Source organism: Engystomops pustulosus, chromosome 5 (genome assembly GCF_040894005.1).
Source record: "Engystomops pustulosus chromosome 5, aEngPut4.maternal, whole genome shotgun sequence".
In the NCBI taxonomy this organism is placed as follows: Eukaryota; Metazoa; Chordata; class Amphibia; order Anura; family Leptodactylidae; genus Engystomops; species Engystomops pustulosus.
Genome location: NC_092415.1, coordinates 44,175,455 through 44,195,778, shown reverse-complemented (window position 1 = coordinate 44,195,778; position 20,324 = coordinate 44,175,455). Strand labels below are relative to the sequence as shown.

The 20,324-nt window shown below is 42.1% G+C and overlaps 1 protein-coding gene across 1 annotated transcript in view; it reads right to left on the bottom strand.

The window, feature by feature from the left end:
- The window catches only part of CYP7B1 (cytochrome P450 family 7 subfamily B member 1), a 139,497-nt gene extending 128,633 nt beyond the window's left edge, over positions 1-10,864 (bottom strand). Inside the window, exon 1 of the mRNA XM_072151822.1 lies at positions 10,673-10,864. Coding sequence (XP_072007923.1) covers positions 10,673-10,746 — 74 coding nt within the window. The 5' untranslated portion in view covers positions 10,747-10,864. The remainder of the gene's footprint in view (positions 1-10,672) is intronic.
- Positions 10,865-20,324: the final 9,460 nt, after the last annotated feature.

The window sequence follows — 20,324 nt, the reverse complement described above, 5'->3', positions numbered from 1 at the left end:
ATATACAAGAAAGGGAAAAGATGTCATGTGCACTACAGTGGATGTTTTCCAACATACTGTACTTTTTATAATTAATCCATATAATATGCTATAGATTTTAGCCTTGTGGAGAAACCCCTGGGTATTTAGAAACCCTCAAAATTGGAGAAAACATGCTGGTTTGAATTTTTGGAGATTTTTTTATTCATTGACCTCAGTGGTAGGGTGCTGCTACCTTCAGATGAGATGAACAAGGTGAAAATCGTCTGAGAATAGCAACAATATTGTCAGTTTTTCGTGGCCAATTAGCCTCATTCAGGTATCCGTTTTTAAGGGATCCACATAAACTATAGCCTGTGAGTGATCCATGAGAAACTGTTCTGACTAGGACATTAAACCAGACTAGGAACCATTAAAGTAACAACCGGAGACACTGATCTACTAAGGTGCTGTCCATGCAGTACTGTCCATTCAAAAATTTGTATGTATTTTATATTTCCAACACAATTTAAAAGAACGTCAATTCTTCAATACACTCTTAGGCTGCATTTGCACGACTGTTGGCCGTACATATGTCCACCAATAGACGGCAATGGGTGCATGGAGCGATACAGTGCCACACACGTGCAGCGCGTTACCGCTCCATACACAAGGAAAGATAGGACATGTACAGCGTTGTGCTCCATGCATCGCTATGGAGAGAGGAGGGGTGACCGTCTCCGCCGCGGCGAAAGTATGCATACATTCGTGTGCATGAAGCCATTCATTCCATCTTTTCCATTTCTCCTTTTTTATAATTTAATTTTTTAACAATTCTTGACCATTCTTTTCATCAATATCAAGAATCTTTCTTGCAGGATGTAAGGGAAAAGAGAGACAAAAAGAAAAGAGAAAAAAAAGAAACTAGGTAAACAAAATTTAAAAAATGTGCAAAAAATATTTTTCTGTTCTTTTTTTCCTTCCTCTTTTTCTTTCCTTTATAATTCCCTCCCCCCCCCCCCCCCCCCCCGCTACATCAACCCTCTCTATATATAAAATATATCTCCTCATCTGTCATATTCCTCCTCATCCATGGTTTCCAGTTATCTATAAAAGGCTTTTTCCTTTTCTGGGAACTATTCTTTATACCATAGCTTTCACCTTGTAAAGCAGATATGACATACCTTCTCCATATTTCTAAATCTGGAGCCACTTTTTTTATCCATCTTCTCACTATGCACACTCACATATATGTTTTGATGCTTAAAGGGGTGTTCTCATTACAGCAAATTAATGTTATTGTTTGTATGATAAAAAATTATACATTTGTCCAATATACTTTCGGTATCAATTCATCATGGGTTTCTAGATCTCTGCTTGCTGTCACTCTTTAGAAAGCTTCTGTGTTTACTTCTAGTGGACAGAAATCTGACCATGGTCACACAGGTGCACTGTTTGCTATAACCCACAGTTCTGATTACTCTCTATGATAGAAAGGAGCCGTGCACGTGTGTTACCATGGTCAGATTTTTGTATATTGAAAGTAAACCTAGAAGCTTTCTATGGAATGACAGCAAGCAGAGATCTACAAAAACTGTGAGGAATTGATACAGACAATTCAGAAATTTGCGGAAATGGGAACACCCTTTTAACTTAATTCTTATTCCATAGGATTTATTTATTTCCTCTTCTATCTTTTTTTCTCTCTTTATCTCAGGGCAGTACCATAAAATATGTAGGTCATCTGCGCCTTCATTTTTACATGTAACGCAATTCTATTTGTTTACTTTTTGCAAATTTAGCAATTTTTGGGGGTGAGTAATTTATCCTATTCATTATACTTAGTTGGTCAATTTTTGTGAACTATTTTTTACTATTTTATACATATTGCTCAATATCTAGGGGCGTAACTTGAGGAGGTGCAGTGGTTGCGATCGCACCAAGGGGTTTAGGGGGCCCTTATGGTGTCACTTTCCCATATGAGAAGACTATTACTATAAACCATACATTATAGTCGGGGGCCTGGCACAGACGTGGCACTGGGGCCCTGCAGATTCAAGTTACGCCACTGTCAATATCTGTATTTTTTTCTTTCTCTTTTAATATGCCCACTTCTGCAATCCATTTTTCTTCCCACTTATAAGGTTTCTTCTCTAATCTCTTTTCACATATTAGCTTATAATATTTATTACTTTTACTTTTAATACTTAGTCCACTAAGAATCTGTTTTATTATTTTCAGTAATTCCTCTATTATAACATCATTTTTCCTTGTGGCTTGGATACTTGTTACCACTTGTATATATGCAAAATTATCTCTGTCACATAGACCATATTCTACTTTCATTTCCGTAAAAGGCTTAACTTTATTATTTTCTGACCAATTGTGAGTACACCTTTTTCTACCCATTTTTTGTATTGGATTTTCTTGTTTAATTCAAGATTATTATTTCCCCACAGAGGTGTTATTGGGAGAAAACTTTTTATTTTCGAAAGTTTTTTTATTGCAGTCCAAATATTATGTAGCATATGAATAGTATAGCACCCCCTGTTTTTTCCTGGGTCTTAAATATTCCTGATTCCAACAGTTGTATAACATTATAAGAGGATATCTTAACCTCCAAATGTAATACTAGCTACCAAAGACTATGGGGCTTACTTACTAAGGGTCCTCAGACCACACTATCGTTGGATATTTCGACGATTTCCATTTTGCGCCGCATTTAGCAGGGGTTTTTGGAGCACGCGATCGGACAATCCGACTGATTCGGACTTAGCGCAGGATTTAACATTTAAATTGTGACCCAAGCCATGCACTTACATGAACCAGGAAGAAGAAGGTGAACTCCGGTGGACCTGAGCGGGGGAAGTCGGGCGCATGATCTCAGTGAATTCTGGCAGAGTGTATTCTCAATCAGGGAACATACCTTGGGAAACGCGCATGGATGGGTGAGTAAATGTGCCCCCATGTCTCCCATTTAAAGGACAACTACTACCATGTTTACGGGTGGTAGACTGTCCCCAAAGGATGATCTTTACCTTAGGGGTGATAGGGTGATAAGCATGCTCTAGGCCGTATTGAATAATTAAATAATGACTTTAAAACTTTATGCAACTGAGATGGAGGCGCTCACTGCTCACTGGGTCCGTTGGAATCTAATTTATTCACGCCCCTTCTGTTTCCCCCCTCATGTAGGCTGAACGCAAGTGCTGCAGACATCCGCAGACATCTGGCGCATGCAAGGTGTGACGTCTCCGGTTGTCTGCAGCGCTTGAGGCCAGTCTACATGGGGGGAGGAAAACAGAAGGGGTGTGAATAAAATAGATTCCAACACAGCCAAGTGGCGTTTGGCTAGGCGAGTGGTGAGCGCATCCGGCTCATTTGCATAAAGTTTATAAGTCAATATTTCATTAGTCCCCCATCAACCCTAAGGTAATGAGTATTTGTTTGGGGACAGTCTACCACCCCTAAATGTGGTGGTAGATGTCCTTTATTTGCAGTGTGTAGAAATATGATTTTATATCAAGTAATTCTAAGCCACCTCTGGTTTTTGGATACATAAGATATTCTAATTTAATCTGTGGCTGTTTTCCCCACCAGACTAGATCTCTAAAGAGGTTTTTGGCCATTTTAAAGATTTTTGCTGGAATATAGATGGGGCTGGCTCATTATAACAGGACTTTACACCTAGTTAGGGTACGGACACCTGGTGTTTTCGGATGCATTTTTTAAAGCATCCCAGAAATGCATGTGTTTGGAACAGATGCGTTTTTACATGCCACCAGGTATTTGGCTGGTTTGAAAGTGTTTTTCTGGTGGAAGTGTACGCAGCTGTGTCTCAATGCTAACATAGCAGGTTACACTCCAGCTATATTTAAAATGCTTTGAAAGAAGCCAAGTACATGGTAAAACATAAAAAGGCATGTGTCTCAGGTGTGTGCGTTGCTGGGATGCGTCTAGACATGCATCCAAAAACACCACGTGTGGAAGTGGTAAAGATGGGGTTTTTTTCCACGAATTAGTAGTATGTAGCAGCTGCCCGATAGGACTCACCAGATTTTGCGCCTAGGAACCTTCACAAACCACCGGTTCATGAATGGAGCCAGCACCAGAAGCATCGGGTGTCAGCTGTATATCACATCTGACACTGTGCTCTAACACCTCCCATTGGAGCTGAGTCAAGCATGACTGCGGAGTGTAGGGGTCTACCCCCCCAAGGATCTTACCTCTTTGCTACTTACTGCCTGATGTCCCCAGTAGTCAGACCCCTTCCGGTTCTGGCTGTAAACTGTATGAACATGCATGAGCAATAGTACTGTAGAGCAGTGTATTGGACTTTGGAGAAAAATAACTGGACCGCACATCCACACATCATTCAATGATCTACAGCCACTAGCTTGTATCTGAGACCATATGGAACAGTGAATATTCAAGACCTGTTCACACAAGGTGAGCATTTTGTCCTGTTCACATGGTGCGGTATTGCATAGCATCTGCGGCTTCTCTGGTGCGGTGCTGGTGGGGACCCAGGGCCCAGGGGTTATGCCTGCCAGTATGGGTGCTGGGGGGCAACCCGGTCTTGGTCCCTGCTGGTGGACATAATGTGATGCTGCACACAATATTGTAGGGACCCACTACAATGAGCTCATCGTGAAGTGGTTAGTGGCTTATACAATTTGATCAAAATGTAACTAAGAACCTCAAGTTTGTTTTGTAAATGTAGCCTAATTGCAGTAGATCATTGTATAATGTGTGGATGTGCGGTCCACTTGTTTTTCTCTCCACCTGTTGGTTTTGTATATTCTATGCCTTAATTTATTTTGTTATTTGCCTGGTGCCAGCACTCCACCCCATTCGACTCGACTCAAGTGTTTTGAAAATTGCAGGAAACTGCATATAGTGTCCACCTACTTCCTCTCAGCTTGTGTCTGAGACCACATGGAACAGTAAGTATTCAACACCTGTTCACACATGGTGAGAATTTAGTTTTAGTTTCCAAGCTATAACCACTTATAGTGACACAGGGCAGATTTGAAAAATGCGCTGTGTCCTGAGGCCTGAAGGGGTTAAATGTCACTCATGATGACACAGCAAAGGGGAATGGAACAAATGTGAGATACAGTATATCCCTTTACATACTGTTTATAGAATGGTAAACATTATATTATGTAATACTGAGAAGGTATTAAAAAGTTCAAGCAGAAGTGTAAACTGATGTTCCTGGGCTCGTATGCCAAATCTGGGCCCTACCAGCCATGACCTTTCACTTTTTCCTGGTACTTGTTGTGGCTGGAATTGCTCCACACCTCGCCCCGTTGTGTCTCCGGCCTTTGTCAGACACTGCCTTCATTATTTCTGGAGCTATTATTTTCTTTACTTTATAAAACTATGAATTTACTGCACTTTTGACAAGTGAAGAGCAAAGGGCACCAGGAGCAAAGGTTTATGATTCCAGTGAAGTGAAAAAGCACAAAGTTCTTTGAACTTGCAGCTTTTATTGTTATTTTTTATTCTTTACAATTGGTAGATCGAGGACTAGCTTGTATGTTCTCTGTTATATGACTGTTTTGTTTTTTGCTTATATGCTCTTAAAACAAACCAGTTTCTGCCATAGTCAGCTAATTTTATCATATATTGGCACCAGGGTCGGATTAAGACTGCCATAGGCCCTACTCTGGAATTCACTTTCCTACATATGGCAATAGAATCAAGCTTCTTGGGAAATGGAGGATGTTTCCTTTCTCCCTGCTTTCAATCTGTTCAATATGAGGTTTTAGGACCTTCAGAGGTCCTGAAATGGATCTTGTGTACATGTGTATTGAGAGCACGAACAGATGTACAAGGATTTCATAGGTGAAGGTCCTTCTCAGTATAAAATTTGTTGGATGGTTTGGGTGGATATGGGCCCCCTAAAATGCTTGGGCCCTGGGCTACTACCCAAACCGTCTTTATTATAATCCACTACTGGTTGGCACATCTTGCCCTAGCAGAAAATGTAAACCCTAACCGTCCGCCCTGGGAAGCTGTGCTGTCAGTGAAATCTTTGCCAGGCGCTGCCTTATGTAGAATTGCGCTATGACCTTCTCCAGAACAGGCACAGGTTAGGCCCCTTCCACACTAGCGTTGCATTTCACGTCAGGGTGCAATGCGTGAAAAACTGACGTTTTTGGCTGCATTTTGTTCCATTTTTCCTTGGAGTCATTAGCGTTTTTGCGTTTTTCACGCACGTGTTGTTCGCGTTTTTTGCGTTTTCGGTGCGTTTTTCACGCTCGTTTTTTAAGTCAATGGGACTTTTTCAAAGGGACCATGGTTCGGGAATAAAATGTTTTATTTAATTGAAAAAGAATGTCTTCAGATAAGTTAGCAGATGTATGCAAACATCTACAATCTTTTCTTCACTGTTCCGCGCGTATATTATCTCCCGACAAGTTAGCAGATGTGAAGAACAGTGAAGAATAGAATAAAAACTGTGAACACAGTGAACACAGGATCATTTAAGTGAAAAACACAGTAAAGAACACAGTGAAGAATAGATTACAGATGTTCGGCACATCTGCTTACTTGTCGGGAGATACGCGCGGAACAGTGCGAACAAAATAGTATGTGAAGAACAATATATATGTGTGAAGAAGACATTGCAGATGTATGGAAACATCTGCAATGTGTTCTTTACACACATATATATTGTTCTTCACATGCTATTTTGTTCGCACCGTTCCGCGCGTATCTCCCGACAAGTAAGCAGATGTGCCGAACATCTGTAATCTATTCTTCACTGTGTTCTTTACTGTGTTTTTCACTTAAATGATCCTGTGTTCACTGTGTTCACTGTTTTTATTCTATTCTTCACTGTGTTTTTTTTAATTAAATGCTCGATCTCGAGCAGGGGAATTATTCATGTCACCTGGCAACCCATCCATTTAAAACGCATTGCACTCGCATTGCACTTGCAATGCTTGCGAGTGCAATGCATTTTTGATGCGTCTCCATAGACTTGAATGGGGCAGGAAAAACGCGCGTGAAACGCAAAAGTAGAGCATGCTGCGATTTTGATGCGCGTCAAAACAAACGCAAGCATGCGCGTGAAAAACAACGCAAATGAGGAAAGGCCCATTGGAAACAATGGGACAGAGAGCAATGCAAGTTCTGCGCGTCAAAAGCACGCGCAGAACTCGTGCGTGAAAAACGCTAGTGTGGAAGGGGCCTTATAGCTTCTGCGCAGGTGTCCAGCATGGCCACCTACAGAGAGACTGGCGTGGTCAGTTATCATATTCATGTGGTAGTTAGGCACCCAACTGTGATCATTCCTAATAGAAGTATTAAGTTAGTCACAGTTTGTACAGCGAACTCCCTCCCTCTGTACACGGTCATGTGCAAAACCTAAGATAAGAGGACTGTTTGATAGAGATGTAGAAGAATGAGAATGTGAGAGGGAGAGATAGCTGTACCGGGGGCCAACTCATCTACTACTATCGGGAGGGACATTATATACTTTTTAGGGGGACTGGATCACTTTAGGTTTAGGATCCACATTTTTTGTCCCAAATAAAAACAGGTCCAAAACTTAGGATCCAAATGTGAAACCTAAAAAGATCTCTGAAGTTTTGGGATATTATTTATTAATGTGTTATACTTCTACCTCAGTGACAGGATATGTCACATTCTGCGCTGAGTGAAGTCCTGTACACGGCTCTCAGATTGAGTCATATTCAGAGATGATGACACGTGCTTCCAAGCACAACTAAGGAAATCCTGAGATGCCACCCGAGACACCAGTGACCTCCCTCTGAGCTTCACTGTGTGTTATAGAGGAAGTGCAATAGTATATGTTTTGCTGCTGTCAGATTGTCGAAATAGACTCTTGGATAAAACAAAGTGATGCAGAGTTTCTTCTACAATGTATCATATTAGAAATAAGGCTTCTTTACTATAACCCCTACACATCTGCGCTCCAAAGTTACTTTGAATTCACCTTAGTTCCATTTAAACTACAAGATATACTTTTTACTTAGTGCCATCCACTATATGAATAGCAGGAACAGTAGGATCCTGCTACCATGTTCAATCCCCCAGCTGCTGTGCAGGAGTCATCCAGCTCAGGCTGATTAGTCCTGTCTGGATTTTTTAGGAAGCTCCGTGTGTAATATGTTTATGTAGGCACCCAGCTTTCCCAAAGTCCTGAATTTTACAATAGTTTTTTGAGCAGAACCACTGAACCAAGGATTAAGCAAGATATGTTTCTGCATCAGTGTAGCTACAGCATTCTCAAGGTATGTTTGCTTCATAATGCATCAAATCAAATGGTAGGTTTCCTTTTATGCTGTTATGCTGATGCAGAAACTGATCTTGGCTTCTACTGTAACTATGTGTTTTTTGCAAAATATCGATTATAAGTTTATGTAAATGATGCTCTAGCCTTCCTCAAGCCGTCACACAGACCATGTTATCGCTCTGTAATGTCTTGTTTTGTCTGTTTATATACCCCTTGATCTATTCAGTGCTGTGGAATACAATGGTGCTATATAACTAAAGATGTATTTATTGTGTGGTTGTAAATGAATAGCACTGGTGATTGTGAAAACCCACCAGAATCATACTCCACTTCAAGATCTTGACTTTAAGCAAACCCATGGTGCCCCATGTGTGGGAATAGTTGAGAAAGGATCCCTTCCAATCAGGGGTTAACTGATTGTTGGTACCCAGTGTAAGCTGCACTATGCCACTATCACCCACAAAGACAGTAGGGTCAGACTAAGCACAATTGATATATTTGTGCCTAAATTTGCGACTTTTACACTGACCTAGCAAATTTTTCAGCTGTATAATCTACAAAGTATGATGTCATACCATGCCAGCGAGAAATGTAAGTAATGCATGTAAATGAAAGACTTTACATTGACTCAGCTACTGCATATCCTCTTTGTAAAGGCACTGGAAAGCATTGGATATGCATCCTTTTTTAAGCTTTATTAAGCTTTTGTTGTGCCATATTCATGATGTATAGGCGCCATGATTTAGCTCACAGTTTTTTTTTTGTTTGTTTTTTTTTGCTCAATTTGGGCACATCTCTTCAATTCTGATACTTTTTCTGCACTTCTAGTTTCCTGACACTTTTCCTGCATTTCTAGCTTCTCAACACTTTTTTGATGCATTTTTGGTGCATTATTAGACCCACAATAAGCAGGTCTATAAACTTCTAAACCCCTTCATTATTGTGGTGTCACATTTCTGTCACTCATTTGTTCATCTTACAATATGCTAAATACATTAAGGCCGTGCACCACAATATCACATCACCTTGCAAAACATCTCTAAAATGAGGCTCCAAAAAAACAACACCTAGTGCCAAAAATAATGTAATATGCATCAATTACTCTTTCATTCATCCTAAAATAGTATCAAATCTTCACTTCTCTGAATAGTTCTCTTAATCATTTATATTAAGCATCTGCAGATTCTCTTTCATAAAAAAGGGGTCCAGGTGAAAACATCTTATGGATACATATGAGGGAGATACAGGGGCTATATGAATATTAAAGCCCCTACACAAGGTACTAGAATCAGATTCTTGGGAGGATGTGTTCCTTCTCCCTGCTTTCAGTCTGTGGTTTCAGGACCTTTGGAGGACCTTCAAATCTCCTAAATGGCTCTTGTGTACATATGCAGTGAGAGCAGGAACAGATGTATGAGGATTTCATGGGTGAAGGTCCGATTCAGTATAAAATTTGGTGGGTGATTTGGGTGGCCATGGGCCCCCTTAGAAGGCTTGGGCCTGCTGGGGAGATTTATTAAAAGTGTCTGAGGTAAAATTGTCCATGGCAACCAATCGGAGATCAGCTCTCAATTTATAAACAGCCGTGGAAAATTTTAAGGTGAGCTCTGATTCGTTTCCTTGGGCAACCAGAACAGTTCTGCTCTCAGACACTTCTGTTAATTCTCCTGAATAATTTTTAATAAGAATACAGTATATTCTTATGACTGAATATTCTGACCTTACTATTGGGCTTTTTAGTACAGATTCATTACTTGTCACCCACTATAGGGCTACATGTCCCTCTTACATGACGAATACCAATATACTGTATTATAGAAGTGTGTATTTAGGATTGTGAGGCAGCAGCACATGGATTGCTTAATCATCCGGAATACACCCTTTAAGTAAAAGGTGTGTTATACGCAACACACAAAAAACCTCAGGGCTCTGCTCCTTCACCTCGTGTCTCCTCCTACCCTCCCATATGGAGTGTGAGTGCTTACAGGCAGAATACTCCTTCCACTTTTGAAGGAATTTTCCTATCATTTGTACCTTCATTTCTGATATAATGTATGTGAGCGCCTTCTAGAATGTACAGCAGAATGGAATTAATGGTTCTCCATACATAATATTAATTATCCCATATAGACCCGCATATATCAGGCCGAGAAGGAATCTTCCCTGACATAGAGCAGTAATGGCAATAACATTGGCTTATAATCTCATTCACTACATTCCTAAGATTATCTCCTGCACAGGTCACTGCGAGCCTTCCCTATGCTTCACCCTGCGCCCCCCCCCCCCCCCGGCACAGCTGCCATGATCACATCTGTACAGCAGCGGGCACCTCTGTGGTATTTCCTGACTGTGTACAACGTGAGAGAAAACTACAGCCTGAAGCGTCGACTTGCAAGACATGAGAGTTGCAGGGTGTCACTTGTGTGCAATGTAAACACTTACCTCCTCCTCTTCAGTACAAAGACCAATACAATGGAAACAATTAACGAAACCCCAATGAGAAACTGAAGGTTCATGCTGCTGGAGAAGTTCCCCTCCGCCTGCTCCTCAGACTGCACCTCTCTAAGAGATCCACACTTCACTTTACAGTTTCACTACAAAACTTTCTCCTGTACTCTGTATAGGGGCGTGGATATGATACCCCTCCCATGCCATGATCCCTGCTCCATGAAAAGGCTGTCAACATCAGAAATTCCATTCCATGCATGCGAGAAACTCACAACGACTCCCAGGAAGAGATCTGCTTGTGAAAGAACAAAAAGTCCCAGAGGACCCTGCAGCCCAGAGCTTCATGGGACTTATAGTTTCATAACATGAACCCTCCAGACTACGGCTAAACTCTATGTGGAGAGACTACGGGATTTTAACCCTTGAGTAACCGTTTCAGAGCGCATTGTTATATACATCTCAATTTTTCGCTTTAGATTGCAGATGCCGATTTAGTCCAAATGTTGACCTGGTCTTATTTTTGGACTCTGTATGTTGCGTTGACTGTGGCCACACACTTGGTCATTGGGGTCTCTTTACAACTCACAGCCCGTGTTCACACATTGTGCTTGAATTGTGTCCAAACAGACATTTGTTTATCAAGTTTAACCAAGGAATAAAAGGGAAGGGATGTAAATTCTATATAACACCAAATCTATCATATTTTTGATGTAAAAAGGTATCTAGACCACTTTTGTAGCTCGCTGCTGTCTCTGCTATGGCCATTTCCTGAGGCTGGCTATTCCACAGACATATTGGAACTCAATTTAAGTTCATTGGAGGGGGGGGACTTCAGAACGTGGATGTGTTTAAAACTAACAGGTTGCATTCAGGAACTAGTAACTTGTGCTTTGCCATTCAACAAGGCAAAATATGTGGGGTCCTTCAGTGTGTGTGTGTGGTATGGTAACTATATCCAAGGCTGCATTTGTCATCTGTGCATTAATTTAATGCTTATTTATTTGTTGTATCAAAAGATTAGCAAAATCAGACAGTGCAGGCAGTAACACAATAGTAATGGCTTGACATAAAAGTGTTTGTTGAGTTGACAAATAGTAGTAACAGCGTGGACAGTGAATCCGGTATTCAGTTGAGCTGCTGCAGGAAGCCTGTGATATCCTGATATCACACACAACGTCTGTGTCGGCTTGTGATTCCTCTCATATCTGACATTGGCTTACAATCAATCTGCCCTGGAAACCTAGAGGTTTGCCCACGGTCCCTCTGCATTTACTGCAAATAATATATGAAGATCCTGGTCAAACCACGTAAGGAATAGGAGATTTGCTATCGGACCTGACGAAGGGAGCAGTCCGCCCCAAAACACGTCCATCACATTTAAAAATAAGACGTTGTGTCTACAAAGAGGACACACACCATTGGGTGTTCCTGAGCTTTGCGACTATGTAAATGTTAAATTGATTTATCAATAAAGTTTATTTTTGAACTTTGATATGTGTATGCTTTCCTCCGTGAGTTCAAGTTTTGGAATGTGTCAAATATGTGTCAACACAAGCATTTAGGTCAAAATGCTTCTGAGTTTGAGAGTTGCTCCTCCCCACTGTGCTTGAATTGAGTTTTTCAATGCAATTCGAACACAATGGGGCACATTATCCGGCCCCTGCGTGATCCCTGATCCAGACTGTCGGACGGGGATGAACTCTTCCACGATTCATAAACATTGTGCGCCCGATTTCCCGCATGTGTCGCTTCCCCGCTCAGGTCCTCCGGAGTTCACCTTCTTCTTCCCAGTGTATGTGAGTGCATGGCTTGCGACACAAATTTAAATGTAAAATCCTGCACGTAGTCCGAATCCGTCGGATTGTCCGACGGCCCGCTCCCCCCCATTTTTGTCACGGGAAAGCCGGCACGATTGCGACACAAAGTGATCATGTGCGACACAATCCCCTGCACAATTCTGGTCATATTATCAACTTGACAGAGCCATACAGATACATAAGAATCCTACCGCAAGCATAATTAAAGGAAATATGCCACCAGGATCAATAATAGTAAATCAAGCACACATATATGCTGGTGTGTGCCCCGTCTGGCAGGATCTGCTCTTCTTATGCATGTGTTTTTGCAAATGAGCCTGAGTGGCCCCAAGCGCTATAGAGCCTGGAGTCACATTTGCATAATTTTTAAAGTGCTTTTCTTAAAAACCAGGGCACAGGAAGCTTAAGGAAACGCGGATCCTGCCAGATGGGACACACAACAGCATGTAAATGTGTTTGTTTTACTATCCTTGATCCTGGTGGTAGATGTCCTTTAAGGGTTACTATGGGTTTTGGGTTCTATTTCTCCTTATTTTAGACAAGGCAAAGTCTTTATGCCTTTATTGCAGATTCAGTCTTCCCATCCTGGTGTCATTTCACAACTCCTTGGTCTTCACAATAGTAGTGTTTGGAGTGTGACTGTTTGAGGTTGTGGACAGGTGTCTTTTCTACTGATAACAAGTTCATACAGGAGCCATTACTACAGAATATACAGGTCTGTGAAAGCCAGAAATCTTGCTTGTTTGTAAGTGACCAAATATCTTATAAACTGGGATTATACTCGAGTATATCAAAAAAATAAAGTTAATACTCACCCTCCAGTGCTGACCCTTGGCGTCCTCTTCTCCCATGCAGCACCTCTTCTGGTTCCCCAGCCGGGCCTGTAGGAAGCACTTCTATGCGATCTGGAGGCCAGAAACTGTGACAGAATTTGCTTATTTACATTTGCTCACATTTCCTAAAGCCCCTGCTCCAGTTTTTTGTCTGACTTTGCATGTTCTTTTCAATACAAACTGCTTGCACATGTGTTTATAAAGTGTCCATGACTCATTTCTGTTGCGGCTGCACGGAAAGGGGTGTTCTGGTCCTTGTGCCACCATTTATCATGAAGTGTCCGACAGAATTGTGTTTCACACTTTTGTTAAAGGTGCACCAAAAAAAGTTAGTGCACTTTGTCGGAGCAGTGCAGGGGCACTACACAGGCAAACTGCACCTAGTACAGACTGCACTGTTTTTGATAAATGTGGGTCTTTGTGTTAAACTTTGTGCTTACAAAACACAGCATATGGCAGTGCGTTTATATCATGTTATGTTTACAAAATGCAAATGTGACAGCAATGTAATTAGGAAAATTCCCTCTTCTTAGCTGTTGCATGGTGTTTCAAAATGCACTGTAAATGCCACATCTGAACACAAACGTAGGACAGGTTATCAATATCAGAATGGAGGAGGACTGACACACTCAGTTGTCAGCAATTTCAAAGAGTCACAACACTTTACTTGCGCTACGTCCTCCTACTAGGCCTGAAATCTCATACCCACTGGTCAAATGGTCTTTTTGTAGGTCAGCCCTATTCAAATTCAAAGAACTTACAATACCAAGCACAGCCTCTATATTAGTGGTGGCGAACCTATGGCACGGGTGCCAGAGGTGGCAATCGGAGCCCTTTCTGTGGGCAGCCAGCACAGAATTTACCAGATAGGTCTCAAAGCTTTCTCCTGCAGTCCAATACAGCCCAGGACGCTCTACGCTCAGCGCTATTTTAATGTGACACCTACTTGGCTGCCAGGAATACAGTAGGAGAGAGAAGGTGTGGACATAGATGGGTTGTCATTGGAGCTCCTGCTTTGGGCCCCCTTATTCTTCCTCTTCAGGGGACCCTGGAGGGAATATACAATCCAAATGTCTCCTGCTTTCTATTGTATTGGTGTCCTCAGGGCGCCAATATGATTGAAACTTGTGATACAGCAGAGATCAATAGGTTATTGCTTAAATTGTCATGTTGGCACTTTGTGACATAAAAGTGGGTTTTGGTTGTAGTTTGGGCACTCTGTATCTAAAAGGTTCACCATCACTGCTCTATATGGTATACAGCACTGTAATGAGTAGACTATATAGAAGACACAGCCTCATGCTACACCCCTCCCAATACATGGTCAGAGGGGTATTTGCGAACAGTGTCCTCTACAGGTTAGGAGCTGACAGAGGGAGTCGTGAACCCTCCAGGAAGGTTCTAGACCTGATCAACAGGGGTTAACAGATCCTGCTTGAGCAGGCAAGAGTAAACTATGCTAAAGTTATCATCCAATTGTATTCCTTCATGTGAACTGGAGTGTGATTGAAGAGTGAGTCACCATCTGACAAAACCCCTGGACAGGAAGAGGCTAGTCTTTTTTTAGGTTCCAGCTCCTGAGACAGGAGCACACCTCTTACCAGAGAGACCGTTTAGGCCTGAGCCTTGCTTCTGAGCACATGCTCTCGCCACATGAACAGCTCTTAGGCCTCAGTCTCCCAGGACAAAGCTGCAGCTTCCATATCTGGGCACAGCTACATCCCAGTCTGCACCTACTACCAGGCTGGTGAATCTACTCCTGAGGATCACTCTCCATGACCACTCCAGCAATCCGGAACCATCCTGTAATCCGGAATCTGTAACCAGATCATTTGGCTCATTGCCTGCAGTGGTTTGAATAAAGAACCGTGAGTTATCTTTGCACAACGTTGCCTCCGTCTGTTCCCTGGATAATGCTGTAACACCAAGTGTGCCCCATCCATTACCCAGGGACATATACTACGGAAACTAAGGGGTTGCCCCAGGGAGATTCAGTATATCAGCCTCTCCCTCTACATTTTCTTGCACACAACACCTGCTGGAGACCTGCCAGGCTGTGGGACAGCCTCTGGTCCCCATACGAAGCACCGTGACCACAGTGTGCCTAGGCCGCAACCGTCAGCCACTCCCGTATTCTGGGCCCCGGCTGCCTCCAGGCTCCAAGAAAAGGCTAGGCCCAGGTGGGGGCTGTTGCACTCATATAACAGCTAGGTGTCAGATACCCACCAATCTTATTCTAATCATCTATCCTCAAAATAAGTGATCAATAAAAAAAACCCTGGAAAACCTATTGTGGGGAATTGCTCAGGTAGATGCCTGGTAGTAGTAGTGCAGGAAGCAGAGACACATGCAGGGTTAAAGTCCAAATAAAGTGTTTTATTCACACTTAAGAAAACAACATAAATTCAGCCTTGGTTTTGGCACATATAAAGCAACACAAAAATAAATCCTGCCCGGCTAGGCACTGCCTAATACAATATCAGGTCCTAGCTATACGGATACTGGGCTGCCTGGCACACTCTCTTGGCCAGCAGTAGTACAGGAGGCACTCAATTACCTTTGCTGTGTGAACTCAGTCTAAGGCTATATTCACACTGCTGTTGCCCGCCCGTACCGTACCGTAGCGGGCAACGGCAGTGTACGGGGAGAGGAGGAGGAGGTGAGCGCAGCTCACCCCCGCCCCTCTCCATAGCAACCTATGGCGCACGGCCCCGTATTACGGGAAAAGATAGGACAGGTCCTATCTTTTTCCCGGGTACGGAACGGTACGGTGCCCGTATATACGTCCCCCATACGTTCGTGTGAATGTAGCCTTAGCCTTCAGATCTCCAGGTAGTGTCTCTCCTACTGCTTCTGGCCTGAAGACTAAATCAGGCTCTAACGAGGCCTGGGAACCACACCTGTGGGCTATACAAAAGCCCAGGACCGAAGCCCGGATGGAGTTGGAGTACCACTACCAGCCTACCCCTACTCCAAAATAAGCAGCCCCAGTACGGACATTACCAATGTGTCCATGTTAGCTAAGCCAACATGGACCAAACAGACTATTCCTGCTTATCACATGTCTGCATTAACCCTTGAGTTACTGGGGACAAATCCAGGGCTTTTACCACCTGCATTTTATCTGCCTGTAAGACAGATAGCGGTTTCCCCACACAACACCTCTCACTTTCTCACACTATTTAGTAGATTTTTCCCATTTCTAATACAATCTAACGATGAGTAATAATAGCAAAGAGTGATAACAAATAGTGATTCTAATAATGGGTCACAAGATGAGTTATGGATAGACTGTCCATGTAAAATTTAAGAAAACCAGCTCAATGAAAGTATACACAGAATAAAACCTGCAGCCCAATGTGTAGTTCTCAGGTTTGTTGCCAGTTCGGCTGCATATTAGCACAAGTTATTTATCTTTCCTTTGTGTCCCAGCCAGAAATGTCTCTGGACTGAGATACTGAACAGCTGAGACTCTGCCCATGCTAGGAAGTGAAAAATCTGGTAGATAATGGGATACATCTCTAGTGTGTGAAATATAAACATAAACATCTTGGAACTTGCAATAAGAGATATTCGATTGTTGGATAAATCAGGAATGTTAATTACGTGTTACTTTGTGTCCTGTACTGTGTGACACACAATACAGTCAGGCTCCTCAGAATGCAAAGATTTCTTGGACCACAGGACGTTAATTGTAATGTAAGAGGAAGTGAGATCTTGGGGGGTCATTTATCTTTATTTTTCTTCCTGCCTTTTCTGTCTTGTTTGAGACATTTTTGGCGCATTGCAATTTTTGCACCTTTTAGGGACATTTTGAAATGTCCGCCGGACATTAGTTTTTTGTCAGTAAGACACAATTATCTTCTATTCCAGATGTGATAAATGTCATTAAATGACATCTATCATTTAAAATTGTCTAAAATTTGCAACATTTTTTGGCGCAAAAAAAATTCCAGATGAGACCACACTTAAGGAAAACTTAGAAAATGGAAAGAAGTGACTTTAGACATTTGTGCAACAATTTTGCAACAAATGTCTCAAAAAGAGATCTGTAAAAACCCATATAACATAAGGAAAAAGTGAGATTGATAAATTACCAAAGAAGCAGATGGGAAAAAGACAAAAGGCAAACACCAGCCAAAACAAAAAGAGATAAGATAAATGACCCCCCTTGTGTCCAAGGATATACCTATCTATTCAGGGCCGACGCCAGCACTGGGCATACCTGGGCAAGTGCCGGGGCCCAGAGCTTCTGGGGGGCCCACATAACACTGTACATAAGGAATTTATAGGGCCTAAGGGGGCTATATATAAAAAAAAAAACATATGGGGTTTGTTTGGTATGATAAAATAGGGAATATTTTGGAGAACAGGAGACTGACCTATCTTCAGAATTTTAAATGCCCCCTGTAAGCTCAATGCAAAGAGGCCCAATGAGGCTCTGTCTCAGCATCTTGCAAGTTTTACTCTGCCCAGTAAACTCTTTATTGGTCAAACACTTGCTTATTCTCTAGGGGTTTTTTTAAGCATCCGTTACAGATAGAAATACAATTGAGGATAATACATTATTGGGTTTATTTGACTTTCAGTACTTGAATATAATATAGGCGGTAGCCTAGGCCCAAGCCTTCTACGGGGCCCATGGCCAGCCAAACCACCCACCAAATTTCATACTGAGAAGGACCTTCACCCATAAAATGCTTGTACATCTTGTCATATTCTCAAAACACATGTAGACAAGAGCCATTGAAAGCAGGCAAAAGGACCATATCCGCCATTCTCCAAGAAGCTAATACCATATGTAGGAAGTGGCTTCCAGAGTTATAGGGGTTATAATACAGCCCAGGGTCTATCGCAGTCTTAATTCTGCCCTGGTGAAATTTCATGATGAACCTAAAATGCACTGTAATTGTTACAGGTGAACTTAATGTAACCTTAGCTAAACTTTTGAATGTACATATTTAATATTTCTTTACTCACAACAATAAATGAAACTATAAATTGGTATTTAACCCCTTACCGACATGTGACGTAGTATTACTACGCGGCCCGGGCCCTCTCCATAGCTGGTAAGTCTTTGCTGCATATTGCAACAAAAGCTTACCGGCAACACCCGCGGGTGTTTTCCTGCTCATCGCGGGTGTTTTCCTGCTGATCAAAAAGATGGCGGCGCCCATGCCGTCGCTCCCCATGACGTCATCGGGGAGCAGCGATCCGTCGCCATGGTAGCCCCGGGTCGCACGGAGACCCGGGGATACTTTGGGTTAACCCATGTATTACAATGTGCTATCAGCACATTGTAATGTACGAGGAGTAAAATCCCCATATACTGCTATACAGTAGTATGGCAGTATATGATAGGATCTTACAGACAACCTAGAGTAAAGTACCCTAGGGAGTCTGAAAACTAGTAAAAATAAAAATAAAAAAAGTTTAAAAAAATATATATAATATAAAAACCTAAAAACTCAAATCACCCCCCTTTACCTAGGAGTGATAAATATAAATTAACAGTAAAAATCATAAACACATAAGGTATCGCCGCATTTTCACTGCGTTTAACCCCATAACACTTTTTTGCCATTTTAAAAAAATAAAAAATTCTATAAAAAGTGATCAAAAGGTCACACAGTCCTAAAAATGATAACATTGTAAACGTCCTCAAAATCCGCAAAAAACTACACCACCCACAGCTCTGTACAACAAAGTTTAAAAATGTTATTAGCACCAGAAGATGGCAAAATGAAAAAAAAAAACTATTTGTACAGGAGGTTTTAATTTTTTTATATGTATGAAAACATTATAAAACCTATATAAATTTGTTATCCTCATAATCATACCGACCCAAAGAATTAAGTAGACGTGTAGAGATGAGCGAGCACTAAAATGCTCGGGTACTCGTTATTCGAGACGAACTTTTCCCGATGCTCGAGTGCTCGTCTCAAATAACGAGCCCCATTGAAGTCAATGGGAGACTCGAGCATTTTTCAAGGGGACCAAGGCTCTTCACAGGGAAGCTTGGCCAAACACCTGGGAACCTCAGAAAAGGATGGAAACACCACGGAAATGGACAGGAAACAGCAGGGGCAGCATGCATGGATGCCTCTGAGGCTGCTTAATCGCACCATTATGCCAAAATTATGGGCAACAGCATGGCCATGACAGAGTGACAGAATGAAGCTAGATAGCATCTAAAACATCCAATAATTGACCCTGACACTATAGGGGACGGCATGCAGAGGCAGCGGCAGCAGCGGCAGGCTAGAGAGTGGCATGGCGACATACCCTAAATGGACTCAGGCTTCAAACCAATGGGTGGCAGAGAGGAACCAAAGGAGGTGAGCAAGAAGCGCTCAAATAATATCGGTACATGATAAAAGTTTGCCAGTATATTTTGTGGATTACACAGCAGGGTGGCGACAAAGTTAACATGGAAGCCATGAAAACAACCCAAAATTCTGCCTGACACAGCTCGTTTGATAAGGGGACCATGTATGGAGGCAGTGAACTAGTAGTAGATTAAAGGTGCTGCAGTTAAAACTATGTTAGTTGGATCTTGGCATGGAGCTGGCGCTCCGCTGCCAGGCGAGCTTTCGCCAATCCAAGCCCCTGTCTCTAGGCTACTCCCCAAACAGCACTTCTAAGAACCTTTTGTATAAGATCAAGTGTAGTAGCGTTCTTATAAGTTTAGGATATGGCGGGTGAGGGGAATGTAAACAGATGCGCAAGAAGCGCTGAAATAATATTGGTAAATGATAAAAGTTTGCCAGTATATTTTGTGGATTACACAGCAGGGTGGCGACAAAGTTAACAAGTTTGTTGTGGAAGCCATGAAAACAACCCAAAATTCTGCCTGACACAGCTCGTTTGATAAGGGGACCATGTATGCCTACAGTTCATGCCAGTCGCTGCACTGGCTGCCAGTCTCCTTTCGAATACAGTTTAAAATAATAACCCTCATCCATAAAGCTCTGTATAATGCTGCACCCCCCTACC